Here is a 27980-nt window from a genome sequence, read left to right as displayed (position 1 = left end):
TCTTTTGTTATTGTTATATGAGGTCGGACAATTAAGTTAGTGAACTCATCCTAGAAAAAGTGCTACATACCTCATTGCTGAATATCACTATGGTTACCTTCAAAGTAATCCCCTTGGGAAGCTATACACTGATGCCAGCGCCTAGTCCACCCTTCAAAGCAATTTTGGAACTCTTTTTCTGGAATGGCCATCAGAGCTGTCATTGTATTACCGTTGATGTCCTGAATGTCATCAAAATGTCTTCCTTTCAATATTTCCTTTATCTTCAGGTAAAGAAAGAAATCATTGGGGCTGAGATCAGGTGAGTAGGGAGGGTGTTCCAATACAGTTATTTGTTTACTGGCTAAAAACTCCCTCACAGACAGTGCTGTGTGAGCTGGTGTACTGTAGTGATGCAAGAGCCATGAATTGTTGGCAAAAAGTTCAGGTCATCTAACTTTTTCACGCAGCCTTTTCAGTACTTCCAAATAGTAAACTTGGTTAACTGTTTGTCCAGTTGGTACAAATTCATAGTGAATAATCCCTCTTGATATCAAAAAAAGGTTAGCAACATCATTGTAACAGATTCGTGAACTTAATTGTCAGACCTTGTATATTGAGTACTAGAATTTTAATACAGTTTTCCTTTCTTAAAATGTGTATACATTTTTTGGCACCCTCTGTATAAATCAGGTTTTTACATTGGGAAATCAGATGGATGGTGTGCCATTTACAGATGTAAGAGGCTGAAACAGCAAATTCGGAGCAGAAGAATTATTTAGGAAATGTTGAGTTTGAGGTGTTCTTTGTGTGGACATGTTTTCAATTCTCTTGGGTAAATACTTGGGAGTGGAATTGCTGGGCCACGGTAACTCTATTTTTAACTTTTTGAGGAACTGCTAGGCTATTTTCCAAAGCAGCTGCATCATTTTACATTCCCATCAGCAATGTATGAGGGTTCCAATTCTCCACATCCTTGTCAATACTTATTATTGTCTGTCCTTTTGATTACAGCCATCCTAGGGGGCTGTCGTGTTTTTATAACAAAAGCAACAGTTAAAATACTGTGGGCAAGCATATGCTCTGACCAACCATAGTACACGGTCAACCACAGGAGGCAGGTAGACTAGGGGATAATAATGATAATACAGGTCTAGCCTACTGCCTGTGGTGCCCTCCCTGACAGTTGGGGGCAGTGGTTCTCAAAATGTAGTCCCCAGACCAGCAGCACCAGCAGCACCTGGGAACCAGTTGGAAAATGCAAAGTCTCAGACTCTACCCCAGACCCTACTGAGTCACAGACTCTGGAGTGAGGCCCAGGTCCCTGTGATTCCCATGATTCTGCCCCATGTCAGCTTTAACCACCTTATTAGGGATGATTAATATGCACCAAATCCATCATCCCCTGCAAATGAGGATGATAGTGACCAAGGGCTTTTTGAAGGATTCAATCGTGCAATTTGAGTGGAAGGGTTTGACATTTTCCAGTAATGAATGACAGTGTAGATGTAAAATGTTCAAAAGAATTAATTTTGGATATTGAAAACTCAGCTGGAAGGTAAATAGGAATTTCGCAAGTACCATCCAAGCTAGTAACACATATCATTTCCTTTATGCTTGCTGCTTTAAATATTCCTTATCCAGTCAAAATTTCAAAGAGCATGCTTTAATAATTCTCCTTTAGCTCACGGGAGGAAGGCTGGCAAAGGAGCTTCACAGAACAATCATCTAAAACAGTAAAGATGGCCTTGCCCATACCATGTGAAACAGGCCAGAAATACTCCCATGACCACATAGATTGATTACCATCTAAAAAATTGAGGAAAAAACAGTTCTTTGGAGAACTACTCTATGATTCTTTCATATAATGCCATTTAAAAATCTACATTTCTTACAAGCTTACAACTCAGTTATTAGGGTAGGGGGAGCCTTTTCGTAGCTATATTTTTGTTACTTCCTCCAGATACTGGTTGGACTCACTGCTTCTCTGCATCTTCACCTGGGAGCCACCAGTGTTAGAAAGTGAAGCCAGACTTGAATCAAGTCTGGTTTGCTCTTGCTTAGCAGCTTCCACCCAGGTTGTTGAAGAGGCAGAACGGTCACGTGTGTACATGGATGTAGAGGAAGAGCCACGTGGCTGAACAGCACAAGCTCACCGTCAGAGCAGAACCGCTGCAGCTAGTCCACGTGTGCCTTAAATCCCATCCTTCACTGGCTGGGCTCGTTTTTTATAGCATTTCTCTTGTCTGAGACATCGTGGTGTCTCTGAGTGAATTCAAAACCTTCTGGTAAGTGTCCAGAATATCCTGAGCAGTGGGTCTCTCTGCAGGCGTCTGGCTCTTACATGCCTTATGAATATCAAACAAATGGAATCGGACCATATCACTTCCTTCGACATGCCCCAAAAGAAAACTGGCGACGTCTGGGATCTTCCAGATGTCGACCTTCTCATCATACGAGGGCATGAGGTCATCGTGAAAAGGCATGTCCTCTCCATAGGGCCACAGCTGCTCTGGAGCCACGAAATCCCCGTGAAGCTCCCTGTGGCCACACTTCACAAACGTCCCAGAGCTGCGGTTCACCAGGGGCAAGGCGTCCAGGTCGTTCACCACAATGCTGAAGTTACTTGTCAGCAGGTACTGGGACAGTGTCTTGGGCAGGTCGCTGGAGTCGCACATGACCAGCGTGCCCAGGGGGCTGTGGTGCAGGTAGTTGATGATGCCGACGTAATCCATGGCCAGCTGCAGCCTGTGCTGCCACGTGTTCACATTTCGGTACTTGGAAAGGTTTAGGGTTTCTTCCAGGCTGCTCAAGGAGCCTAAGGGGTGATACTCAGTGAGAATAGTATTGTCATCCTCACAGTAGCCGAGCAGTGTGACAACATGTTTACTCTGCAGAGACTTCAGCATCTGCAGTCCGTGGAGGAAATCATCTTTCATCTCCAGACTGGTGAGCTGGGAGAGAGCGACTTTGCGTTCCTTCCACTCCGACAGAAAGACCTGAAACAAAGCCACAGAAAACATCAAACCCAGAACCTTCACTTATGTTAGAGAGCTAGGAAGCAACTCCACAAATATATTTTAAGTGTCAGATGAGGTGCAGAGGATACAGAAATTAGTGAGACCCAGCCCCAGCCCTAGAGTCGCTCTTGGCCTAGTTACAAAGACTCACTTAGGAGCAAACACAGGACACTCCGCGCCCAGAGCAGGAGGCAGGAGGGACTAACTCTGGTCAGGGTGCAGAGGGCCATCTGCAAAGGGTGCTGGAAGGCTCCTGGGAGCTGGTCTACAGGATGATGGGGGCTTGTAGGTGGGTGTAAAGCATGGTGAGAAACATTCCCAGGAGAGAGGACTGCATGTACAAAGGCACTGAGTGGCAAACAGACTGCCAGTTCCCAAATTCTGCAGCACAAAGTGGGAGAGGGAGGGAGAGGAGACAGGACTGGAAAATCCTACGCAGGGAGTCAAGCCTAGCTAGCCCATCACATGTAACAAGATTACTCATGCATTTTAAAAGGTAACATAGTAAACCACAAATAGGAATAGTTCTTATGTAAGGAAAACATTTTGACATGGTCTGTGGGTTTGTATGACTTCAGCTATAAAAGCAGAAGCTGAAATGCCACATAACCACACCACCCATTGGGTACACAGCTACCAGAAGAGCAATTGTACAGCACTGCCTTGGATTCTGCAGTGTTATTAGCTAGGAAAAGCTTGCAGGAAGCATGTAACTAAGAACCTCTCTTCTGCTTAAATCCCCAAAGGAAAGGCAGAAGATTACAGAAACCAGGATCGGAGGTCAGATTGCTGCCCCAGGCTGCTTCTGCCCACAACAGGCTGTGTCTCTCTGGGCTTCTACTTCTTTGTTAAAATAAAGGTTATATATAGTCAGGGAATGTAAAGTACAGCATAGGGAATACAGTCGATGGTACTGTAAGAGCTATGAATGCTGTCAGAGGGGGAGTAGACTTCAGGGGGTAGTTATCACTTTGTGAGGGGTGTCAATGTCTAATCATTATGTTTTGAACACCTGAAACTAATACAATAAAAAAATAAATAAAAAATAAAGTTATGGTTTTCAAAAGCAATTCAGGGCGTTATTTATCAAGAGTTTTTAACACATAAAATCTATCGAAGACAATACTCTGAAATAGATTAAAAAACTCCAGGAAAGAAAGTCTGGCATTATTTATAAAAGCATAAACTGGAACCTAATCATCCATCAAAGAATGGGGAATAATTCAGTTATGGTAGGATCACTCAAAAGAATATTATGTGTTCAGCAAAATGTATAGATTGATAGAGTTTTCACAGATAAAAGTGCTGCAAATGAAAGAGGATACAAAATTGTTTTTATACTATTGTAATTGTATAAAACAAGATAAAATTACATAGAAATCAAAGGATTTCTGTTTTCTTCTCTTTTTATGGTAAGATTCTGGGTGATTATTTTTCTTTATATCTTTTAGTATTTTCCAACTTTCCAGAATGAATATATCTTACTTTTATATTTTAAAACATTTTTAAAAAGAACTCATATATATCAAATGGAGGTGGGCTAGGAGACTTTGAAGATTTCTTTTGGATCTGAGAAGGGTGGTTTATTAATGGAAAAACCCAGGTAACTACAGTTGACCCTTAATATTCAAAAGAGAAAATTTTCAAGGCCCTCTCAAAAACCCACACTTGAGAAATTTCATTATGTATCACAATTTCTATTAAAAAGCCATTTTGCTGAGATAACATGGATGAACCTAGAGCGTATCATGCTAAGTAAAATAAGTCAGACTGAGAAAGATAAATAACATAAGATCTCACTTATATGTGGAATCTAAAGAACAAAATAAACAAACGAAACAGAATCAGACTCATAGATACAGAGAACAACTGATGGTTGCCAGATAGGAGGAGGTTGGAAGTTGGGTAGAAGAGGTGAAGGGAATAAGAAATACAAATTGGTAGTTACAAAATAGTCACAGGGATGTAAAGTACAGCATAGGGAATATAGTCAATAATGTTTTAACAACTATGTATAGTGCCAGGTGGGTACTAGGCTAATGGGGGATCACTGCATTAATTATATAAATGTCTAACCACTATGTTCGACATCTAAAACTAATATAAAATCATATTGAATGTCAACTGTAACTGAAAAAAATAAATTAAAAAAAAATTTTTAAGCCATTTTGCTCTGGCTGCTACATTCACTAAAAGTTTCATGAATATATTTTTATTTTTATATGGAACACATTTTCTCCTTAGATTTGCATCATCATTGAATTTGATATTTGACTCTAACACAAAAATCTTACTTTTTGTTGAGAGCCATTACTTCCTTAGGCTTACCTCCACATGGTCATCACCAGCACTAGCAGATGCTTTGCTTTTCTGGGGCCATTTTTCACATACAAACAGTGACCACTTTAGGGAAGCTGCTACAGCTTATTTCTACATTTATTCAATAATAGGTGGAGGCAGAGGCTCCACCACAGGCCTCATGACTCCCTCCTGAATCCTTGTTTATGTAGAATTCATTTTTGTGCCTTGGAAAAATTATTAAATATTTTTTATTATTAAATATTATTAGTTTTGGGGATCACTCACAAATAGATGAAACATCCAAATGTTAAATATTTACAAGTCAGGGATTGTTTAAGAATCATTTCTCAGCAATCTCCAATTTAGTTGCTTTTTAACATTTTCTTAAAACTCTTATTTGGAGAGAACAGGCTTATTGATTTTTTCTTTCTTTTTTTAATTATAAAATAATCATGAATACTTTTCTTGGTAAAAATTCAAATACAGAAGTAGACTTCTTTGCCCCTGCATTTACTTACCCACCCAAAGGAAACTTGTTAGCTGTTCAGTTGGTAACTTCCAAGAAGTTTTTCTATGCTTTTATATATATTAATATACACTTATAAAATAGCATTTGAATTTGCTGTTATATAAAATGGAATTATAACATACATATCATACACACACACACACACACACACACACACACACACACACACACATCTAGGTCATTCTTTTTAAAGCTGTACAATATTTCACAGTATGGGCATACTACCTATGCTAGTGTATTTCCAGTAATCTTTTACAGATGATTTCTTTTTTAAAACTAAAGTATAATAAAGTAAAAATTCATAAAATTTGTAACAAGTGCTGTCAGAATGGATTGGTTTCTCTTTTGCATCTAGTTCTATAATTTTGCATAGCTCTTTAACATGATCTTATGTGACCTATTTTTAAAAACTTGATGAGCATTTAAATTATTTCCCATTTTTTCTTATTAACAATGCTACAATAAATAGCCTTATATTTCCATTTCTGTAAATAACTGCAAGTATCTTCATAAGCAGGTAAGTAGGTGGATTACTGAATGAAGAATAGTACTGCCCTCCAAAGTCTGTGCTAACATGCCCTTTCACCAACTGTGCATGACAGAATCTTATTTTCCATAGTCTTAATCATACTAGATGTTATCAATCTTTGTAATCTGTGCCAATCTGATGGATGAAAAACATTTTAATGTTCCAATTTTCATTTCCCTGATTACTAATGAAACTGAGCACTTTTCATCTTTATTGGCATATCTGATGTTTTCTGTGGAAAGATGTTCATTGTCCTTTATTTTCTATAGGGTTATTTGCTTTGTGTTTAATAACTTCTAGGAGGTCTTTATATATTATCCATGTGAACCTTTATTATAGTAAAGGATAAACTTTAGGAAATCATCAGCTTAGTTTATATGTTATTTTACACAAAGAATTCAACTGTTCTGTAGTCAAATCTGTCTTTATTCATTTAACAAGTACTGTTGACCTTGAACAACACAGGGATGAGGGGTGCCCACCACCTGTGCAGTGGAAAATTTGCATATAACTTAGATGGGCCCTCTACATACATGGGTTCCCAACTGCCAGTTGACCTTAGAACAACTCAAGTTTGAACTGTAGTCAACTGAACAGTGTGGGTTAATTGAAAAATCCATGTATAAGTGGACCAATGCAGTTTAAACCCACCTTGTTCAAGGGCCAATTGTATTTATGTCAAAAATTATAATAGCAAAAAACTGAAATAAATCCCTGCCGCTATGTAATTTACATTCTAGTGCAGAAGGCAGACAGTAAAGAAAATAAACAGGAAGTGTACAAAGTATACTGGAAAGTAAAATGTGCTCTGGAGAAAAATTAAGCAAGAGAGGTTTTACAATTTTACATAATGTCGGGGAAACTCTCACTGAGGTGACAGCTGAGCCAGAACCTGAAGTGGGTATAAGAATAAGCCACGCAATATCTGGAGGAACCACATCCCAGGCAGAAGGAACCACTAGGGCAAAGGCTCAGGGAGGGATCTGTGCCCACAGGCTGCCAATCAGCAAGGCCAGGGCATGGCAGCTGGGGTGGAATGAGCAAGGGGGATGGCACAGAGGCTGGTGAAGGGGCGCAGGCCTCGTAAGGCCTTTCAGGTGTTGACATGGCTCTGGCTTTTACCAGAGAGAGACAAAGAGCAACTGGAGGATTTGAGCAGAGGAGAGGCACTATCTGGCTTATAATTTGATAGCAGCATTCCAGCTGCTGCATTGAGAATAGACTGAAGGGGTTGGAGTGGGGCAAGTGTGGAAGCAGAGACCACTTTAGAGGCTACTGAAATAATCTAGGAACAAGATGATGGTGGCTTGGTGGGGAAGAGGGGAATACGGGTAGAAGTCTAAGGAGTGGTCAAATTCCTGATCTCTTCTGAGTGTAGAGACACTACAATTTGCTAATAGATTGAAGGTGGGTGTGAGAGAAAGACAGAAATCAAGGATGCCTCCCAGGCTGGAGGCCTGAGCAACTGGACTGATGGAGTTGTCATTAATGGTGATGGGAAGAATAAAGGAAATGCAGGCTGAGGGGACCGATCTGGGACATACTCAGTTTGAGAAGCCTTTCAGGTATCCAAGTGGGGATGCGGATAGATAGGCAGTTGGACAGAAAAGTCTAGAGAGTCCAGAGGAGAGCTTTCAGTGGCAGATACAGGCCCACGGTTGGATGAGGCCAACCAGGGAGCAAGTGCAGAAGGAGAAGAAAGGCCCAAGGTTAAGAGGCATGAGGTGGACCCTGCAGAGGAGACTGAGAAGTGGACACTGTTATTTCACACTTCTAAATATATAATTCATGTAACATCTGTTCTCCAGCCAGCCTTGAGCACTAAAAATACATTACATAAGATCCTTCTAGAGGTTACATAAAACTAGAGGGCTACAGAGAAAGAATCAAATCCACTCTTCTGATAGGATGGAATCAAAATTCTATGGCTTTTTAATGTACTATAATTTTAACGGGAAAAAAACCCCAAAAAAAACCCATGCAACTGTAAAAACTCTAACAGTAATTTGTGATCTCCCAAAGTCATCATCATGGGCTGGGCACAAGAAATGATACAGGACGCCACACTGCCTTCAGCGCATTCCAGATCAAAACACGGTATGTTCTGGATCTTGCTGTGGCGGTCCGCAGCAACATGGCTGGACTTCTGTTTCCTGGAAGAATCGGTTCTGCTAGAATCTTCCTTCTTCCTCACTAGTACTATTGCCCCAAATCTGTGTTTCAGAAAATGGGCAACCCCTGACACATGGATACTGCTGTCCTTGAAATAACTGACAGAGTATGTACCTAGTTTTTTGTTTTTTGGTTTTTTTTAAGATTTTTATTGGGGAATTGGGGGATGGAAACAGTGCTGGGGAATTGGGGGAAGGGGAACAGACAAGTTGCTGTTGTTTTGTTCTTCAGTCTAGTTGTGGAGGACGTTGCTTCACTGGCCCAAGTTGGCACCATCATTGCGCTCTTCCCGGGTGAGGCAGATCAGTTGCCGGCTTCTGGACGGCTGCTCACGGCAGCTGCTGGCCGCTCACGCTGGCTGCTGGCTATATACGGTAGCCCATGGCAACCCACTGCCACAAGGGGCTGCAGCCTACGCCGTTGCCGGTGACTCACAGCAGCCCAGCTCCAGGTTGAGCTGTTGTTCAGCATCTTAGCTGTGGAGGGCAGTGTTACTGGCCCTCATATGTGGGATCCGAACCGGGGCCCTCTGGCGTCCCAAGCCAGTTCTTAACCATCGCGCCACTCAGCCAGCCCTGTACCTAGTTTTTAATGAACTTTTGGGTTTAAAAATCTAAAAGGGATGAATCCGCAACTGTCGTCCCTAGGGTATAAGATTAGAGATGGAGACAGCAAGAGATAGAAATGAACATTTACTTTGTACTTTGCCTCTACGTCAATATTTGAATTGAATGTACTGCTTTTATAATTAAAAGAAAAAAGGAAAAGCAATGGGTCCAATCTGCCTTTCAGGGGCAAAGTACGTCAATGCTCCAGGCAGAGGACACATGACCCTGGCAATTCCAAACACAAACCAAAAATACACAGTCTGGGGAAGAAAGGGGTGGTACGGTGTTTGTATATTAAGTAAACCATCCAAGCTAAGCCAGTATTTTATTTTATGAGGATTCAACTAATGAGCCTTTGACTTCCAGTCCCTAAAATGTGTTGTATGAACCAGGCACTGGGCTAGATGCAGAGGAGACACTCTCTGTGCCTTTAGGGAACTTACATTTATATGAGAGACAACAAACCAGAGGACAGAAGAGAAGTGCATGGTGTGGCTATCAGGGCATGCCTCCTAGAGAAGTGATATCTGAGCTGAGACCTGGATGATGAAGAGCTGACCATGTCAGAGATGGAGGAAGAGAATTTCAGTCAGAGAAAGGCAGCTGTAAAGGGCCCTGAGGTGAGAAAGGGCTGTTTGATCAAGGAACAAAAGAAAGGGCCAGGGGGCCTGCCGAGTGGTGCATTGGTTAAGAGCTGGCTTGGGACACCAGGTCTGTGCAGCAGGGCCCCGGTGTGGATCCCACATATGAGGGCCAGTGACACTGCCCTCTACAGCTAAGATGCTGAACAACAGCTCGACCTGGAGCTGGGCTGCTGTGGGTCGCCAGCGATGGCGTAGGTTGCAGCCCCTGCCGCAGTGGGCTGCCATAAGCTACTGTGTGTGGCCAGCAGCCAGCGTGAGCGGCTGGCAGCCAGTGTGAGCTGCCAAGAGCCGCTGTGAGCAGCTGTCCAGTGGCTGGCGACCAATCTGCCTCACCCAGGAGGAGTACAATGATACCAACATGGGCCAGTGAAGCAACATTCTCCACAACTAGACTGAAGAACAAAAACGACAGCAACTTGTCTGTTCCCCTTCCCCTGATTCCCCAGTGCTGTTCCCCTCCCCCAATTCCCCAATAAAATCTTTAAAAAAAAAAAAAAAGACCGGGTGGCTGCAGGGTGGGGAGTGAGGGTGTCTGGTGTGAGTTCAGGAAGTAGGTAGGGCCCAGGTCACTGAGTGTGGCAGATCATGGTAACAGGCTTGGACTTTTTTTCCTAACAGCAATGGGAAGCCCCCAAAAGGGTTTTAAGGAAGAGTGGCATGATCTGAACTGTGTTTAGAAGATGACTCTGCCAGGTGCATGGTGAAGGGCAGAAGTGGAAGCAGGGACAACTGTTCCAAGGCATCAGCTAACAATGACTTAACTAAAATGGGTCAGAGGACACAGGTTATCGAACAAGTTTGGGGCACGTATTCAAAATATAACTGATGGAACTTGCTCTTGGCTTAGTTAAAGGGGAGGGGGTGAGAGGACTCAAGATGACGCTCAGGTTTTGGCTCGAGCAACTAGGTGGGAATGACGGCATTTACTGAGATATTGAGGCTGGGAGAAGAACAGCTCTCAGAGGGGGAATTATCAAAAAAGTTCCGTACTGGATGGACGTAGATGCTCTAGAGACCTCCAAGTAGAGATGTCGAATAAATAGTTGGATATACAAATCTGTGGCTCAGCGGAGAAGGCCAGGCTGCAAATCCAAATTTGGAGATCACCAGCATATAAAAGGTATTTAAAGCAAAAGAACTAGATTAAATCACTTAACAGTATATCTAAACAAGACAAAGAGGCGGATCCAGGGAGGAACCAAGAGAAATAAGGTTTCTCAGCCTCAGTACCACTGACATTTTGGGCCAGATAGTATTTGCTGAGGGTAAGGGCTGTGCTGTGCTTGTAGGACGGCTTAGCAGCATATCTGGCTTCTACCCACCGGATGGATGCCAGTAACACCCACTCAAGCCCCAGGTGTGACAACCTCAAATGTGTCTCTGTTCGTTGCTCAATGTCGCCCTGAGTAGCAGAGTTGCCTCTGATTGAGAACTGCTGATTGGGAAGCAACATTGGGAACAGAAGCAGAAAAGGAGAGTAATTAGGACTGGCCAGTGAGGGAGAGGAGGAAAACCAAAAAGACACGGTAGCTCACAGGGCCAGGGCTGCAAGGAGAGGGGAGGCATCAGCTGGCTCAAGGGCTGGGAGGAGGATCAAGTAAGGGGAAGACAGAACCGTCCAACTGGGAGCTTGCTGGTCTCTGGAGAAGAGCAGTGATGGAGTCTGGAAACCGGCCTGGGAGAGGACAAAAGGGTGAATGGAGGAAGAGGAAGGAGGGAAGCGCTATGGCCGTTTTGCTACAGAGGAAGCAGAGAACGGAGAGCAGCTCCAGAGGAAGAGGGAGTCAGGGAAGAGGGTTTTCTTTTTTAAAGAGTGTGTGTTTGTATGCTATGAGGAATGATCCTCGGAGTAGAAAAGACTGATGATGCACGAGAGAGGGGGTAACTGAAAAGAGGGAAGCCGTGAGAAGTCAGGGACAGCACTCGAGCTGGAAGGTCCAGAGGTCTGGCGGTGGGAAGATGAGGGAATTCCCTTTGGGTGGCTTCTAATTTCATAATAACTTATGTAACAAGATCATTAGTTACCACGGGGGTTGGGGGTGTTGAGGAAATATCTGTCTCAGAGAACGGGAAGGAAAACTTACTAAGGGAATCGAGTAGGCCCACTGGGCTGTGCTGACTGCACGTCTGAGGTTTGTGGTCATGCACTCAACCGCGTGGCTGTGCTCAAATTCAGATGCATAGTGGGGTCAACCAGGTTTGGGGCTCTCCAGCCAGCCATGTTAGAAAGAAATGCAAGGGACTTGCTGCCAGCATTTGTGCAAGAGTGATGAGGATAATGGCCACGGAATCTCTGCTGCGGAGTAAATCAAGGCGTGCAGACAGGAGAGTGTCAGAAAGTGAAAACGTAATGGGGTCAATAACTGGAGGTCTCAATGAGACTGGGGAATTTTTGAAGCAAAGGTGCCTGGAGACGAGGTGGGGGTCAGAGAGTGGGACATCAAGAGCTCTGGTTACAGAAATTCCTGCTGAGAACCCTTCTCTCAGCTTGGGGTGTCAGTGAGGAGGGGTACTCACATGGAGAGGAAGGAAGCGTGCTGTGTGCAGGGGCTTGTCCACTAGGGGCCTATCGGGAGGACAGTGAGAGTCGACACTGGGCCAGAGCTGCACAGGCATTGAGAGGTTCAATGGGGGAAGACAGACGGGGTTCCTGATCCTCACAGACAACAGCCAGTGCTCAAGACGCTTTGGCCCTGAGAGAAGTTTCCGCCAAAGACACAAAGTATCAATGTAACAGCCTTTTAGTCACACTTTAATAAACAAAATTACATTCCTCAGAGTACCCACATTATTAAATCTCATATTTGGATGGGCATGATTTGTAGAAGTGCCCTAAAATCAAGTCTGTCCTCAAACCACAAGGATTTGCCACCATCAAAGCTACTCAAAAACTTATCCTTCAAGGTTAAAAGCAATTCCAAAAAGAGAAATTAAAAATGTTCCAAGCAACTCCAACAACACGGAAGCAAGCGGGCAGCCCCTCAAGGTCATCCCTTTGAAGGAGACAGAAATTAACCGCTAAGTCCTCTTCTCTGCTTACATCCCTCCCTGGTGATTTCTTTCACCTATTGCTTTCAACACCATCCCAAATTTACATCCCCCCCACCAAGACCTCACCCCAAATGCTAGAGTTGTACATCCAACCACCTGCCTGTGTGACACTTCCATGTGGACATCTCCATGGCCTTCATGTGTCCACCTCATGCACACACAAAATCTGTTCCTTTCCACCGTCTCCACCTCAGGTCATGACAACCCCGTTCTTCCTGCTGCCCAGGCCGAGAACCTTGTATTCACCCTCTCTTTCCATTATAATCCAGATCCAATCTACTGGGAAATACTATTGGCTCTCCCTTTCAAATATGACTGAATCCACTGATTTCTCACTCCGCCACTGCTAACACCCTTGTCAAGCTGTGACAATCCCTCACGCGCAAGGCCTAATCCATCTTCCACTCTTGCCGTGCCTCGGTCTACTCTCCACACAGACGGACCACCTCACCCCTCAACTCAAATTGCTCCAACGGTTCTCCAAGTCCTGCCAAGCCCAAGGACCCGCCGCCACAGGCCCTTCTCTGGCCTCATGTGCTGCCTCTCCTTCTCATCCTGCCCTGTAGGGACACTGGCTCCTTCCTGGTCCCCAGACGACGAGGCATGTTCCACCTTGGGGCCTCTGCTCATACTCATCTTTCCTCCTGAAGCCTCTTTTCCCCAAGTAGCCACACAGCTCATTCTCAGATCATTCCGACCACCTAGAGTAACAAGCCTGCTGCTTGCCTTGCTTTGTCTTCATAGCGCGTGTCCCAAACATATTTTATCACACACTGTTTATTTTCTTGATTGTCTGACTTCCCAACTAGAAAGCAAACTTCAAGGGTCTTTGTTTCCTTCCCTAGCACCCACAACAATGAATAAATGAACTTTTAAGAGAACGACTTACCTTGTTTTATGGTTTTACTCTATATAAATTCCTTTCCCTTCTCACTGACTGACTTCTTCCTTTAAGACGTCTCCTTTCCACATTCATGGAAGCAGCTTCCTTGGTGGCCCAGTCTCCCAAAATAAGGGCAGTTTATCAAGCTGCTTCCTCCCTTTCTTCTATCAGTCATTCATATACCCTCACAAAGGAACTGTCTTTGTTCAACAAGCCTTAACTGGCTTTGAGTCCCTCTTTGTTTCATCAGTAGGCCTCAGTTGCCATAGAAACAAGAAGCATCAAAATACAGCACAAACTGGTTGCCAATAAGACAAGGGCTCTTGAGGCTTCTATTTGAGAACTGAATTCACCCCTTTGGTTTCTCTTTTTAAAATAAAAAGCTTTTTTAAAAAATCAAAATAACACCATCATAGAGTTTTTAAAAATAAGAATAAAATGCCCATAATCTTCTTTCACCGTAGCACAATTTTCTATCATGTTTATATCTTTTACACAAACACATAACTTTGCAGTTAAAACAGTGTATTGTATAGTTTTGTATTTTACTTTTTTCACTTATCATCATTAAGATTTTTCTCACACTGCATGGGTTCCTAACTACACTTAATAGCTAAAGAATAGTCTACCAAGTGGTTGGACCGGAATCCAATTAACCATTCCCCTATAATAATTATTTCCAGTTTTCTATAATGATAAATAATAAAACAAAGTAGTCTTTTATGCATTTAGCTTTGGTTTTTCCGTTGGATTATTTTATTAGGATAAAGTCCCAGATGTGAGATCACTGGACTCAGGGGCAGAAACATTTTGTTGGCTCCTGACACCTAATGCTAAGCTGCATTCCCACGGGGCGCCCTTCGCACTGGGGGGTAACACAGAGGTCAAGCAGAAACTCACTCTCTTCACGGCTCCTTCCCCAACACGCTTCAGCTGTCTCACTTCTGTCCTCAGCTCCTCACAGGACAGCCACGGTGAGCAGTTTTTCATCTGTCCCATTCTGAAGTAACCATAGGGACAGTGACTGGGGTACACGGAGGAACGTTGAGAGGAAATAAAAAAGTGATCGAGGCAGAGGTAGAGGAGTACGTTCATGATGACCGTGGCCAGCAGCAGCCCCACGACGGGGGGCACTCCTCTGCGGGCGGGGCTTTTCCTGACATCCTGAGGTTTCTTTTCCATGTTATCCTCTGTGATTTCCTAACATATAAAATGAACAAGAAGGAATAACAGTCACTTTTTATTTCCATTACGGTGTTTTGATGACAAAGGATTAAAGGTGACACACCCTCTATGCCACTTATTCTCAAGGATCCTGTACGCTTTAGTGTCATTCTGGGGATGAAAGAAGGTACTGAACACTAGGCTCACACTAAATGCTCAGTGTCGGCTGTCTCATAATCATTATTTTTTATTACAAACCACAGTCTGGATTCATCTACTTTAGATTTGATTAGAAGGGAGGTGTCTGTGTGTGTCTGACTTTGTCTTTGACTCTCCCAGTGTTCACATTGCAGATATTTAATGAAGAGTTAGTAAAATGAAAGCAATCTGTGGATCTATTAGTCCAGCGGGGCCGGGGCAGGAGATGGGCAAAAGAGAGCAACAGATGAGTTAGCGTGGTGGGTGGAGGCTGGAATGCTGAGGGCCTACTGAACCCAGCTAAGGAGTTGTGATGTTCCTTGGAAGGTACTCAAAAGCTCCTTAATATTTTTAAGCAGCAAAGACAAAAAAATGACTGTTCGTCAGCATGTGTGAGAGGTGCACTTGGGGTAGCTGAGGTTGGGAGACCGGTTAGAAGGCCCTGGCAGTGATCTGGAGTAAGAGCTGATGAGTATGTGAACTAGAATAACAGTGGTGAGAATGGGGACAGGATAACACAGAGGTGATCCTTGCACCAAGTAACCAATGACAAAGCGTCGACACTCACTAATCGAATGGACTCGAGCTCTGACACTAGAGCCAGTGTGAGGCCTGTGGTGAAGGCAGGCATTATAGCTTTAATTGTTGGATGGCAGACGGGATGGAGGGGAGGCGGCTGGGAAAGAAACCTAGACATTGGGTGCTTGACACTCAGGGTGCTAGAGGCTATTTACGAAGCAGAAGTATGTCACTACTTTGACAAGGGAAATGGTCATACCAGTGTGTGATGGTTGAATATCAGCACTAGGATGCATAGGGGACACTAGTGACAGAACTGACCCTGTGCTTCTTACATCTGAGATGCCTGTGACATGAAGCGTTACCTACCAGGTACGTCTTCCTTGTACCAGCTCAGGTCTCCATCCAGACACCTGGGTCAGGGAGTGTTCTGGTTGGTCCTGGGCACTGGTTTGAAAGTACTCTGCCATAAAGCACCAAAGAGGGAGTTTGCTAAATAAAACTTGCAATTCCGTATACAGACAAATGGCAATAATCCAAATGGTCCACCTTCTTCCCCAGGGGCCCTTCTTGTGCCTGGGTGTCCCTCAGGCCCCAGGATGGTGTAGCAGCCACAGGGAAGTCCTCCTGCAGCCCAGCCACCGTCACCGAAGCTTGTCTGGACTCACAGCCTCTCATGTCCTCACCAGCCTCTCTTTGGTCCCAATGTGCTTCCTCTACCTCCATCGCTATCTTCCGGCCATTCATTCAACACATACGTCATATTAAGCAGCTGCTACCTGCCCAATCCTGCTCTAGGCACCTGGGATTGTGAGTCAATAAAACAGGTGTGGTTCCTATCCTCTTGGATCTTAGGGGAAACCTCATGGGGAAGACAGACAATAGACAGGTAAACAAAAGTTTATCATTATATACTGTGATGAGGGTGCAAGGATAGAGAATAACTGGGAGGGAGTTCCCTGGGTGAAGCAGGCCTGAAAGACCTCTCTGAGGGTGTGACAATCTCGCTGAGGCTGGAAGACGGAGAGGAACCAGCCACAAAAAAATTCAGATGAGAGCTCGTTCATACCTTCCTCTGGAAAACGTGAAATCCACCTGCCATTCATCAAGGGACAACAGACAATGATCAAGCTGTCTGCGAAGTTAACAGGAAACAGCGTTTCTCCTAAGGACACACTGCAGCTGTTGTGTCAAACAACCCCGTTCTGTGAATGACAACTGCTTTCTCACTCACTCGGAAACCTGGTTCTCTCAGTTACAGGCTGCCAGAAATTCTGCAGCTCAAAGTCCTGTCAGGGAGACTGAAGCATCCAGCTCTCGCCTGGCGGAGCTACGTGGCTCTGACACAGAGAAGCTGCCTCTGTTTCCAGCCTGGTACAGAGCTGCACATGAGCAGTTCTAGAGACGACAAGCATCTGTGTGAACCATGCAATCTCCCAGGACACTTTGCAATCCAGACCAAATACTGACCTCTTTACAGACAGCTCTGCTTGGTTTTGAGCCCATCAAAATACTGCTTTGTTTCAATTTTGCCTAAATGTCACCTATCCCCCAAATTCTACAATAATTCTCTCATTTTCTCTGAGACATGAAGTTCCAATGCTGTGCAGGCTCACTCACTGCAATAGATCAATAAACCTGACAGGTCCATTTCCATGGCCTAGGTTTCCCTCCCTTCAAAGTGTATCACCTCCTTCCTTGCCCTCACTCTCAGCTGATGGTCTTGTTTCCTATTTTCCACAAGCCCCCAACACCGTGTCACAGGCTCCTGCTCCCTGTGTCTGCTCTCTTGTGTGACTATGAATAAGGAGGCCCTGTTCCCAGCTCCCGGCCTGTGCACAGATGCCTCCCTCCCCACCTGCTCCAGCAGGAGTCCACTTTTCTCCTGAATTACGACCAGTGTGTCTGAACTTCCCCCATCATTTCAAACACCTGCCCTTCACTTCACTTTCTGCTCCAGTTATTGCCCTATTTCTCTCTTCTCTTTTTGGCAAACTCCTTAAAAAACTATCTATACTCACTATCTCCATCTCTCTCCATTTTCTTGAACTCACTGCTACTCCATCCACACTGATGTTATCAAGGTGACCTCCACGCTGGTAAACACAGCAGTCAATTCACAGTCCCGGTCTTGACCTCTCAGCAGCATTTGGCATAGCTGATAACTCTCTCCTTCTTAACACTTTACTTGGTTCCCTGGAAACGGCACTCTGGCGGCTCCTCCTGTTTGACTCTACATGCTGGAGTGCCTGCCCCCGGGCTCAGATTTGACCTCTTTACTCACTCCCAGGGCAACCCATCTAGACTCATGACTCTCCGCCTCCACCTGCCAATGGCTCCCAAATGTCCAGCCTCCTGAACTCGAGGCTTGCTTCCCTGACATCTCTATTTAGCTGTCTGAAGGACAACTCAAAAATATTGTTCCTCAATAAAAAAGACAAATAACTCAATTTAAAAATGGGCAAAGGACTTGAATAAACATTTCTCCAAAGAAGACATACAGACATCCAATAGGCTCATGAAAAGATGCTCAACTTTATTAGTCATCAAAAAAATGCAAACGACGGGCCAGCCAAGTGGCACGTTGGTTAAGAGTTGGCTTGGGAGCATAAGCTCTGAGCAGCAGGGCTGCCAGTTCGGATCCCACATGGGCCAGTGACGCTGCACCCTCTACAGCTAAGATGGTGAACAACAGCTCAACCTGGAGCTGGGCTGCCATGAGTCACTGGTGATGGCATAGCTGCAGTGGGGCTGCAGTGGGCTGCTGTGAGCTACTGTGAGTGGCCGGCAGCCGGCATGAGCTGCCGTGAGCTGCCGTGAGCCACTGTGAGCAGCTGTCCAATGGCCAGCGAGCCACTGCCTCACCTGGGAAGAGCGCAATGATAATACCAACATGGGCCAGTGAAGCGACGTCCTCCACAACTAGACTGAAGAACAAAAGGACAGCAACTTGTCTGTTCCCCTTCCCCAATTCCCCAATAAAATCTTAAAAAAAAAAAAAGAAAGAAAAATGGAAATGAAAACCACAAGATCCCACTTCACAACTGCTAGGGTGGCTGTAATAAAAAAGTCAGACAACAACAAGTATTGATGAGAACGTGGAGAAATAGGAACCCTCATGCATTGTTGGTTAGAATGCAAATTGGTGCAGCCACTGTGGAAAACAGTCTGGCAGTTCCTTAAAACTTTAAACAAAAAGTTAGCATATCACCGAGCAAATCCAATGCTAGGTGTATATCCAAAAAAACATATATTCATATAATCACTTGTACATGAATGTTCACAGCAGTGTTATGTTCATAATAGCCAAAGAGTGAAAATAATCCAAATGTTTATACACAAAAGGCCACACAGCATGTGATTCCTTTATAGGAAATGTCCAGAACAGGCAAATCCAGAGACACAAAGTAGATGAGTGGTTACCAGGGGCTGGGGGAAACGGGAAATGCGGAGTGGCTGCTAATGGGGACAGGATTTCTTTCTGGATGAAAATGTTCAGGAATTTGTAGTAATGGTTGTGAGTATACTAAAAATCACTTAACTCTACACTTTAAAATAGCAAATTTTAGGGGCCGGCCGAGTGGCGCGATGTTTGGGGGCTCGCTTGGGATGCCGGAGGGCCCCGGTTCGGATCCCACATGTGAGGGCCAGTGACACTGCCCTCTGCAGCTAAGATGCTGAACAACAGCTTAAAAAAAATAGCAAATTTTATAGTATGTGAATTATATTCCAGGCTCGCATCTTTCTCTGTGGCCCATTCTGTCATCTTCAGGGACTTAGGCTGAAGTATGGTGAATTTTACCACTCAGGCCTCACAGTCTCTTGAGTTTCTTCCACTAGTACCTGATCTTTAGAAGGTGCTCTCAAGGAAATGGATAAACAAGTGCCATCTCTCTTCTACAACATTTAAAGTAACAAAACATGTGTCCCTTAGACCTGAGGTCAAGGACCAGCAAACTTTTCTCTGTAAAAGGCCAGATAGTAATTATTGAGGTTTAGGGTGCAGAAGTTGAAATTAACTACCACACTGTGCCTCATGGTACACCAAGCAGCAGTGCAAAGCGATGACAGGCTATGTACCGTCTCCGTCACAGTTACTCAACTCTGTCGCCAGAATGCGAAAGCAGCCCCAAACACTACATAAACAAATGAGCACAGCTTTATTCTAATACAACTTTATTTATGGACAATGAAATTTGAATTTGATGTAGTTTTCATGTGTCATAAAAGATGTTCTTCTTTTGATTTTCCCCCCCTACATCCCCCACCCCGCCACCCCTCTGCCAACATTTCAAAAGGTAAAAAGCATTCTTAGCTCACAGGCCACGGTGGGCAGTAGCTGGCCAAGCCCTGCCATAGGTGATGATATTCCTCTGGGTCTGTTGCAGGTCACATTTCCGTTCCATGCACTCCCTCTATGTAATCTCATCCACAAACATGGTTCTCATGGCCATGTAAACACTGATTGCCAAGTCTCTGCTGTGGCCCAGATCTTTCTCCCATGCTTCACTCCTCTGGCTCTTCAAGGTCTGGGACGTGGCTCTCCTATCCTGAGCATGCCCTTCTCCAGGGTTCCCTCTCTGTGTCAAGGTACACAACCCACCCACTCACGAATAAGTCACAAAATAGGTGACTTGATTCCTCCCTCCCCTAATCTCTAAACCAACCAATCACCATGTACTGTCAATCACCCAAATCTCTCTCCATTTGTTCATGTCTCCCCTTTTTTTGGCACTGCCCAGGTCTGAGCCACCAGCATCTCTTACCTGGGCTTCTGCAACAGTTTCCTACGTGGTCTTCTTTCTCTTTCCCAATCCATTCTCCACACAGCAAACGGGGTTTTTTTCTCTTTCCTGAAATGTTTCAAGCACAGAGAAAGCTAAAAAATAAGATCATGACCATCCATTCAGCTTTGTCAGGTAACATTGCATTACATTTTTTAAGACCTTTTTTAAAGAAACAAAATATAACATATAGTTGAAGCCCCTTTGGACCCCTCTCAGTCCTGTATTGCTCCTTCCAAGAAGCAATCACCACTGACAAATGGGTGTGTGTCAGTAATTCTCACCCTGTGGTTCCTGGACCTGCAGCAGTAGCATCACCTGGGAACTTGTGAGAAATGCAAGTTTTTTTTGTTTTGTTTTGTTTTGAGCTGAGCCATCCTGCTGTTGGCAGCTCAGCGGCAGCTCAGCTTGGGCTGGGAATCGAACCGCTGTTGCTCAGAGCTCAAACTCTTGAGCAAGCTCTTAACCAACTGAGCCACTCGACTGGCCAGAGAAATGCAAGTTTTTGAGTACTCACTATAGACTTACTGAACCAGAAACTGAGGTGGGGCCCAGAAACCTGTGTTCTGACAATCCTGTCTGGTGATTGAGAAGTATACTAAAGCTTGAGAATCACTGGTGCATATAATTCTCATGCATGCGTTTATTTTCACAACATCAGCCCACTTCTTAAAGAATGTTTTAGCCCACCTCAACATCTGATGGGCTTTTTTCTTTTAAAGGCATTTTTCTGGAGTAGGCTGCCCAGAACTTGGGATAAAGCCATGCGGCTGAAGAAAATTTCTTGCCCAGAAATAAGCAAAAAGACACTTAAAGTTACTGGTTCTGAAAAATACCTGGTAAGTTAAAGAAGAACGATTGTGGAGCTAGTTGAGTAGGAGAAATTCAGGCACTGCTGAGACACAAAGGAATCCTGACATTGATAGGAAAAAGCTGGTAAACCGGGAAAAAAGTGGGAACCACTGCTCTACACTCACAGCTTAATTAAATAATAATAATAATAATAATAATAATAATAATAATAATAATAATAGCAGCAGCAATGGAATAGAATGGTTTTTTTACCAATTTATAAAATATTTTATATAACCTGAGAAGAAACGTATTCGTGTCACCCAATAGAATTTAGAATAGAATCCCATTTTGTCAATAAAGCGCAAGGTACATTAAAATAATTATTTTAAATATTCCAATGCTGACTTAGCCTTAAAGTTCTATAAAAAGGTAAAGGATGGAGAAGACAAGACTACTACATAAAATGGTTACATCTGCTTTTTAAAAATGAGCTGCATACGTTTTCACCTAACACTGAGCTTGCACTTCGAGGAAGCTAGCAGTGCTGGCATGAAGGTTCGCTTGCAGAATCAACGCTAGGAAGATGGAGCTGAAGCCTGACACCCGCGGAGTGCCGGTCATTTAGAGTCCAGCTCCTGCGCGGGGCAGGACGCGGGGAACGGAGAGGCGGGTGGACGCTGGCTGCTCCCGGCCAGCGCGGCCTCCGGCTGGACTCGGGGCGAGCCGTCCAACAGGCGCGGCACAGCTACCTGGGCTTGGGGGCGCGGACCTGGCCAGGGGCAGGCCCGGCAGGAAGCCCAGCTGCCTTCCGCGCCCGCCCGCCCGCCCCGCAGCCCCTCGTTCCTCGCCCACTGCGTGCCCCCCACTTCTTCCCTTGCCATACTCCTGTCCCCGCCCCGGCCCGCCGCGCCTACCTGCGGCCCGCGGCCCGGCACGTTGCCTTCTGCGTCTGCGCGGCCGGAAACGAGACCCGGCGGGGCGAGCGCGAGGCTGCCCCCTGGTGGCCGCCTCCCGCGCGTCCCTGGAGTCCCGACGCTGCAGCGCAAAGCCGGAGCTTGAGCGCCTCCCGGGTTCTAACCCAGGGGCACGGATGGGTCAGTCTCCTATTCTGACTTCTTTCCGAGCGTGTGAGCATGATGATGTATTGACCTATCATTGGTTTAGTCCGGACGCCCAGGCTGGAGCTGGGTATGGTGGAGAGGAGTTGTAACACCTAGACCCTTCATAAAGCTCCCAGTCAGTGCAAAGCGGTGGTTTCCAAAGAGTGGTCCTCAGATCAGATGCGGATACTTCATATCCCTGGGGAAATTGTTAGATGTGCACATTCTCGGCTCCATCCCAGACTTGGGGGCATAGGGTCCAGCAATCAGTGCTTTAACCAGGCCTCTGGGCGATGCTGATGCCCTGAAGGTTGAGAACCACTAGTGGAAGGGAAACTCAGCTAGGCCCAGAGCAGGAAAGCTAAGCTTCCCTCATTCAAGGGCCCTAAAGGAGGAGCACTATCTGGAAAAGGGTAGGGAAGCTGGAAGGCTCAACGCGTCACACAGGTATTTGTACCTGGTGGAAATGAGGGGGGAAAGACTGAGACATTGAAAATCTAGCATAGGATTCTATAGCTCTTTGTTTAAATCAGAAGTGTTTTGTACTTATACACTGACACATTTTCTAAGTTTAGAATCAAGAGAATAACACGCCGTGCATTAAAAAGCGAGTTTTAACTGGTAATACAAACACTGAAAATGAAAAATAACTAGAAGCTACTTCTCTATCAAATTGGCAAATAGCGTAAAGAATGGTAATGCCTACTGTTGATGCACAGAATCTAAACGTTTTCCCACACACATACGTGAGTGTGAATTTGTATAACCTGTACCAATTCCTCCTGTGTATAAAGACTTAACAAACCCCTTTCAAGGAATTTACCATGTGGAAATAACTGAATACATGTGCAACATGTATGTGCAAGAGATCTTAGGGAGGAATAGTTGATAAAGGATGTTTATAGAAGGGGAAAAAAACCTTAAATGTTGAACAGTAGGACTTTCTGAAAGGAATTATATCCATGCAACCTTTAATAATGATCTATGTAATGGGTACAGAATTTCAGTTGGAGAAGATGAAAAAGTTCAAGAAATGGATGGTGGTGATGGTCGCATAACAATGTGAATGTACATAATGCCACTTAGAATAGCTAAAATGATAAAAAAAAACCAGCTAAAATGGTAAATTTTATGCTATGCATATTTCACCTCAATAAGAGATGCTGGCTGAGACCCACTGAGTTGATGTAACTGCCCATGAGTGTGTTACAACCCAGTTTGAAAAACATTGATTTTTGTAACATAACCTCCAGAGGGAAATGTTCTGGACTCTCTTGTTCATTTATAAGTTAATGTTTAGGATATAATCAACAATAAAATTGAGTATAAGCCTTCACAAAAGGATGTTAAGTAATCAAATGCATCCTTTGTGAACACTTCTTGACTCCATCAGGCAGAAAATCCCTCCTGCTTCTGTGTTCCCAAATAGTACCGTGTTTCACCGAAAATAAGACCTAATTGGAAAATAAGCCCTAGCATGATTTTTCAGGATGCTTGTAATATAAGCCCTACCCCAAACATAAGCCCCAATTAAGATCATCAGCCAGACATGACTGAATAAATGTAGATTTTTGTACATGAATAAATGTAGATTGTTGGAGCAAAAATTAAGACCTGGCCTTATATTCGGGGAAACACGCTATTTCTTCAAATTGCCAATAAACATTTTCAAGGTACTGAGGCGAGTAGCATACTATTGGTCTCAAAATTGAGGTCCCTGAGGGTAGAGATGGTGCTGTCCTACTCTTTTCTAACTCCAGCTTTTATGTGGGTAGTATCTATTGCTATTTACCATATTTAAAATTTTTTAATGTTATTAATTCAATTATAAAGCAATAAATCCATTACATGTTAACAAACATCTTCTATGAGTAATTTTTCCAAATTATAAAAGAAAAATGGCATTGTTTCACATTTTTGCAAATCTCTTTAGTCTGACTTAATAGATATCTAGATTCTATACTTCAGCATTCAATTTGTTGCAATATGGTGTTTCGGTGGAAGTATATTTAGAAAACGTAGACTCATATACATGGATATATAGTTGGAAAGGGAATTATTTTAATAGCCTTTTCAGAAGTTGTGGATATTCTTTGATACTACATCCAAATTTGACAAGTGGTAGTTTCTCAAAGGTTAGTTGCAGTGTGGAATCTGCAAACTTATCAATGCACTTTTTGTACTGTTACACCTTGTAATTTGGGTTGTTTAATGGTGCATATTAATTTCATAGATAGGTCATTTGGAAAATATCGATTTATTGAGTTATGCAAATCTCCCAATTGTTGATATGTTTAGTTATACAATATAAAAATGGCATTTATTAATATCACTTTGATTTCATTAGAAAGGTCTCTAGGTATTAGGAAGCTGTCAAGCTTACTTACCATGGTAAAATTTCACTTGAAAGCTCAAATTTTATCATTGGCAAAATGCTCAGTTGTTTTCCTTGAAGTGACAAACTTCGTTTTTGAGAAAATGCATGCCAGCCATCCAAGTATGAATTAGTTTATTAGTTATTCGTTCAAGTAAATGGCGTTTGATGAAAAGCAGCCTGTTCAGCCCACAACTTACATATAGCACAAATGCTTTTCTTCAAGACAACCAGAAAGATATGCTTTCTACATACTTCCATTCAGTCACACAAAATATTGAAAAGACAGAGTATTGTGAATATAATTACTGATTCACCGAGGACATTCTTCAGTGAATGCATGGCAGTGCAGAATACGACGACTAAGTACCACTGCCTTGATTAGTGCTAAGGCACCAGCAGTTTTACCCACCATTGCTTTTGCACCAAATATACAAATAGCAACACAGTGATACTGCTATTAGGCAAATAATTTCGTACTAGCAGACCCCTCTAAAGATGACTTTTAACTGTAGGGCCAATGAAAGAAGGGCACTGCTGGGTCTATGTATCCAGTTGCCCATTAGGCGATAGATGGCCCTCGTTAGCAGTATCTGAGCCTAAAATCATTATACTTGTACATTTAAACCATGGAGCCTCCTCACCTGATTCCATGCTCACTAAGCAACCTTTTGATAAAAGCATTGACACCTTATTAAACTTCAGGCAAAAAATGCCAAGTGGCTAGGCTGATGTAACTGTTTGGTCTGCTTCGGTTACAGTTCTGAATGTAAATTAGTAAACTGCCATTAGGCTTTTTATTAAACAGTCTCTGTGAGATTTATTGAGATTCAGCAGCCCTGAATCCAATCAAGTTTGGCACAGTGATGAAACAGTTTCTGAGAGTAAATGCTATCTTACGAAAATTTCTCTGTATTGTTTCTGTTCCTTATGACACTTATGAAAGTCTACATAGGGGTGACACTTTATGGCAATTTCAAATATGAGATTTTTGGAGTCTAAAAACAAAAAAACTAACATGGAAAATGTTAAAAATAATACGCCCTATTTTCTCCAGGAAATTTGAATTAAAATATTAAAATATTGTTATTTACTGAATTCTTGACATGACTATTCTACTCTATATAATTTCTTTAGTTGTAGTTTGGTGCTTTGAACATTGAACAAAAATTTTTTATTGATAAAGTGAGATTTAATTATGTGAAGGTAGAGTAGCTTGTTTAACATTTCAACTCCTTCCTCTCTTCCTGAAATGCAGAGGATGGAAAGCTATACACTACATTTCCCAAATTCCTTGGCAGGTAAAGAGTTTTAGATTTCATTTAGGTTCTTTCCAATGAGATGCACTAAAGTGAGCCTTTAATTTGGAGCTGCATTACATGAGAAGGGGAGATAAGCTCCCGTGAAATGTGGCAGAGGTAGACAGTCCTGGAGCTGGTCGCCTCATCCAGCAGTTTCCTGATCCCAGCACAGGCAACAACAACGTGATGGTCCAGTTCTGTAGTGTGGCTTTGGGATGTATTTCTGAAAGGTTAGGCAATTATTATGTGAGCTATCTATATACCTTAAACTACCTCTAGTAGATTCTGTTACATATAGTTAAGACCTGATGACTTATTCAAATTTTAATGACATTTCCTTTAACATAATCATGTTTCTAGTTTCTATAGTTTTATAGCAATATTTTCTTCCTCAATTGCTTTTCTAAGCTAAGATAATGTCCCTTGTATATAGTTAAATGCTACTTAAAAAAAAGCAAAAAACTACTATGGCATTGTTTTAGGATACATCTATAATTTTATTACAAAACCATTCTTTTGGCATTAGTTGGTTACAGTGATAGCAAGATACTGTGAGTGTGGCATAGCAGCTCTAATGTAACAATTGCATTCCCTGCTTCCTGAACTGAAATTTAAGTTACCTCATATCCATTACATACAAGTTACCTGCAATCATGAATGCTGCAAATCCTGATGCATATACCATTTGGGGAGGAGTTGATGCTAAGGGATTAGAGTAAATGTTGATAAGGCTACAAAAGTTCCCTTATGGGATTTTCTGTTTCTTCTCCCTCCCCCCAAATTACTTTGCTTTAAAACAATAGAGCTAGACTGAATAGCAGCAGCACCCAAGGAGCATCGTACTTAGTTCTAGTTAAAAAGCAATACCTGTGCAATGCACGTTTTACACCACAGGCAAAGGGAATGATCGCTCTAGTTTTAAACTCCTATATTAGAGTCTCTTAAAAAAATAAAAGCACACCAAGTTCTTCTAGATGGTGTCATTGCTGTACACTGGTTGGTGGGTCACTTTCTGTGCTGTGTTTGCTTTGAAGGGATCTTCCAATATATCTCCAATATTCCTTTCTTATAGTGTCCTTTTCTTTAGCTAGGATTTCACATAACTAAAAATGAAAAACAAAAACTCATTAAAGGAAATCTATAATTCATCTCTAGGGCAAATGCTTTTGAGCTAATAGTTTAACTCAGATCATTTTCAAATGAGATACATCACTAAAGTCATATACCGTGTTTACTAGTGACATGGGTGTTGCCCTAAACAGCAGAAATAGTCCTGCATTGAATTCTGAGTAACCTGAGTTGAAAAGGGCATGAATATTAGTGGCACTGAGCAGACCCAATTCTGAGATCTCCAATAGAAAAGCACCGAGTTCTACCAGCTTACCTCCAATGCCTTATTAAGAATGTCCTCCTTGTCGTCACACTGGTTTTCCAGCATATCTTCATAGATATCCACAAGAAAGGCAATTAGGTAGGGAGAACTGTGACTTGGTTGTAAATCAAGTAATTGATTTAACAGATTGGGATATTTGGAAAGACCCCGATCCTGCAAAATCCTAAAAAAAAAAATTATTCTGTTTTCAGAAGGAAGAATAAAAATAGTAGAAACAGCAAGAGAAAATGGCTCCTGTGACATAGCAAGAAAAGGAGACTTATTTTGAATGAATGAGGTCGAAATAATATGAAAATTTTAAATTACATGTGTGCTTTATCATGGATTATTAAGAGCTGAGTAAAATAATAATGAAATTTACGGGCTGGTTTAGTGGCTCAGTTGGTTCAGAGCTTGCTCAAGAGTACAACCTCTGGGCCGGCCGAGTGGCGCATTGGTTAAGAGCTGGCTTGGGACGCCAGAGGACCCCGGTTCGGATCCCACATATGAGAGCCAGTGACACTGCTCTCTACAGCTAAGATGCTGAACAACAGCTCAACCTGGAGCTGGACTGCTGTGAGTCGCCAGTGATGACGTAGGTTATAGCCCCTGCTGCAGTGGGTTGCTATGGGCTACCATGTGTGTAGCCAGCAGCCA

The 27980-nt window shown here is 43.3% G+C and overlaps 2 protein-coding genes across 12 annotated transcripts in view; both read right to left on the bottom strand.

Annotated features, from left to right (window-relative positions):
- Positions 1–889: 889 nt before the first annotated feature.
- Positions 890–22134, bottom strand: POMK (protein O-mannose kinase). 10 transcript variants are annotated; one of them, XM_019649223.1, is made up of 6 exons: positions 21676–22024; positions 21218–21294; positions 20364–20476; positions 15967–16060; positions 14617–14916; positions 890–2978 (listed from the first exon to the last, which is right to left on the bottom strand). In XM_019649223.1, exons 5-6 carry the CDS (start codon positions 14896–14898, stop codon positions 2208–2210), a joined length of 1053 nt encoding a protein of 350 aa, XP_019504768.1. In that variant the 5' UTR covers positions 14899–14916; positions 15967–16060; positions 20364–20476; positions 21218–21294; positions 21676–22024; the 3' UTR covers positions 890–2207. The 10 variants fall into 10 exon arrangements, with proteins under 10 accessions (XP_019504768.1, XP_019504765.1, XP_019504769.1 ...); XM_019649220.1 differs by having other exon boundaries at positions 20364–20450; XM_019649224.1 differs by having other exon boundaries at positions 20364–20450; positions 21218–21273.
- Positions 22135–24768: 2634 nt separating this feature from the next.
- Positions 24769–27980, bottom strand: part of FNTA (farnesyltransferase, CAAX box, subunit alpha) — a 20329-nt gene continuing 17117 nt past the window's right edge. For both annotated transcript variants that reach the window (XM_019649287.1, XM_019649288.1), the window contains 2 exons: positions 27336–27507; positions 24769–27054 (listed from right to left, as the gene is read on the bottom strand). In XM_019649287.1, coding sequence (XP_019504832.1) covers positions 26932–27054; positions 27336–27507 — 295 coding nt within the window. In that variant the 3' untranslated portion in view covers positions 24769–26931. The remainder of the gene's footprint in view (positions 27055–27335; positions 27508–27980) is intronic.

Source organism: Hipposideros armiger, unplaced genomic scaffold (genome assembly GCF_001890085.2).
Source record: "Hipposideros armiger isolate ML-2016 unplaced genomic scaffold, ASM189008v1 scaffold_131, whole genome shotgun sequence".
In the NCBI taxonomy this organism is placed as follows: Eukaryota; Metazoa; Chordata; class Mammalia; order Chiroptera; family Hipposideridae; genus Hipposideros; species Hipposideros armiger.
This window is presented reverse-complemented; position numbering and strand designations above follow the sequence as displayed.

What these genes read in the sequence shown, in the direction of transcription:
- POMK (XM_019649227.1), bottom strand. Translation starts at nt 14,898, where the DNA reads ATGGAAAAGAAACCTCAGGATGTCAGGAAAAGCCCCGCCCGCAGAGGA. An exon ending in GGGAAGGAGCCGTGAAGAGA is followed by an intron (nt 2,979 to 14,616) that starts GTGAGTTTCTGC and finishes GCTTTGTTTCAG; the next exon opens with GTCTTTCTGTCGGAGTGGAA.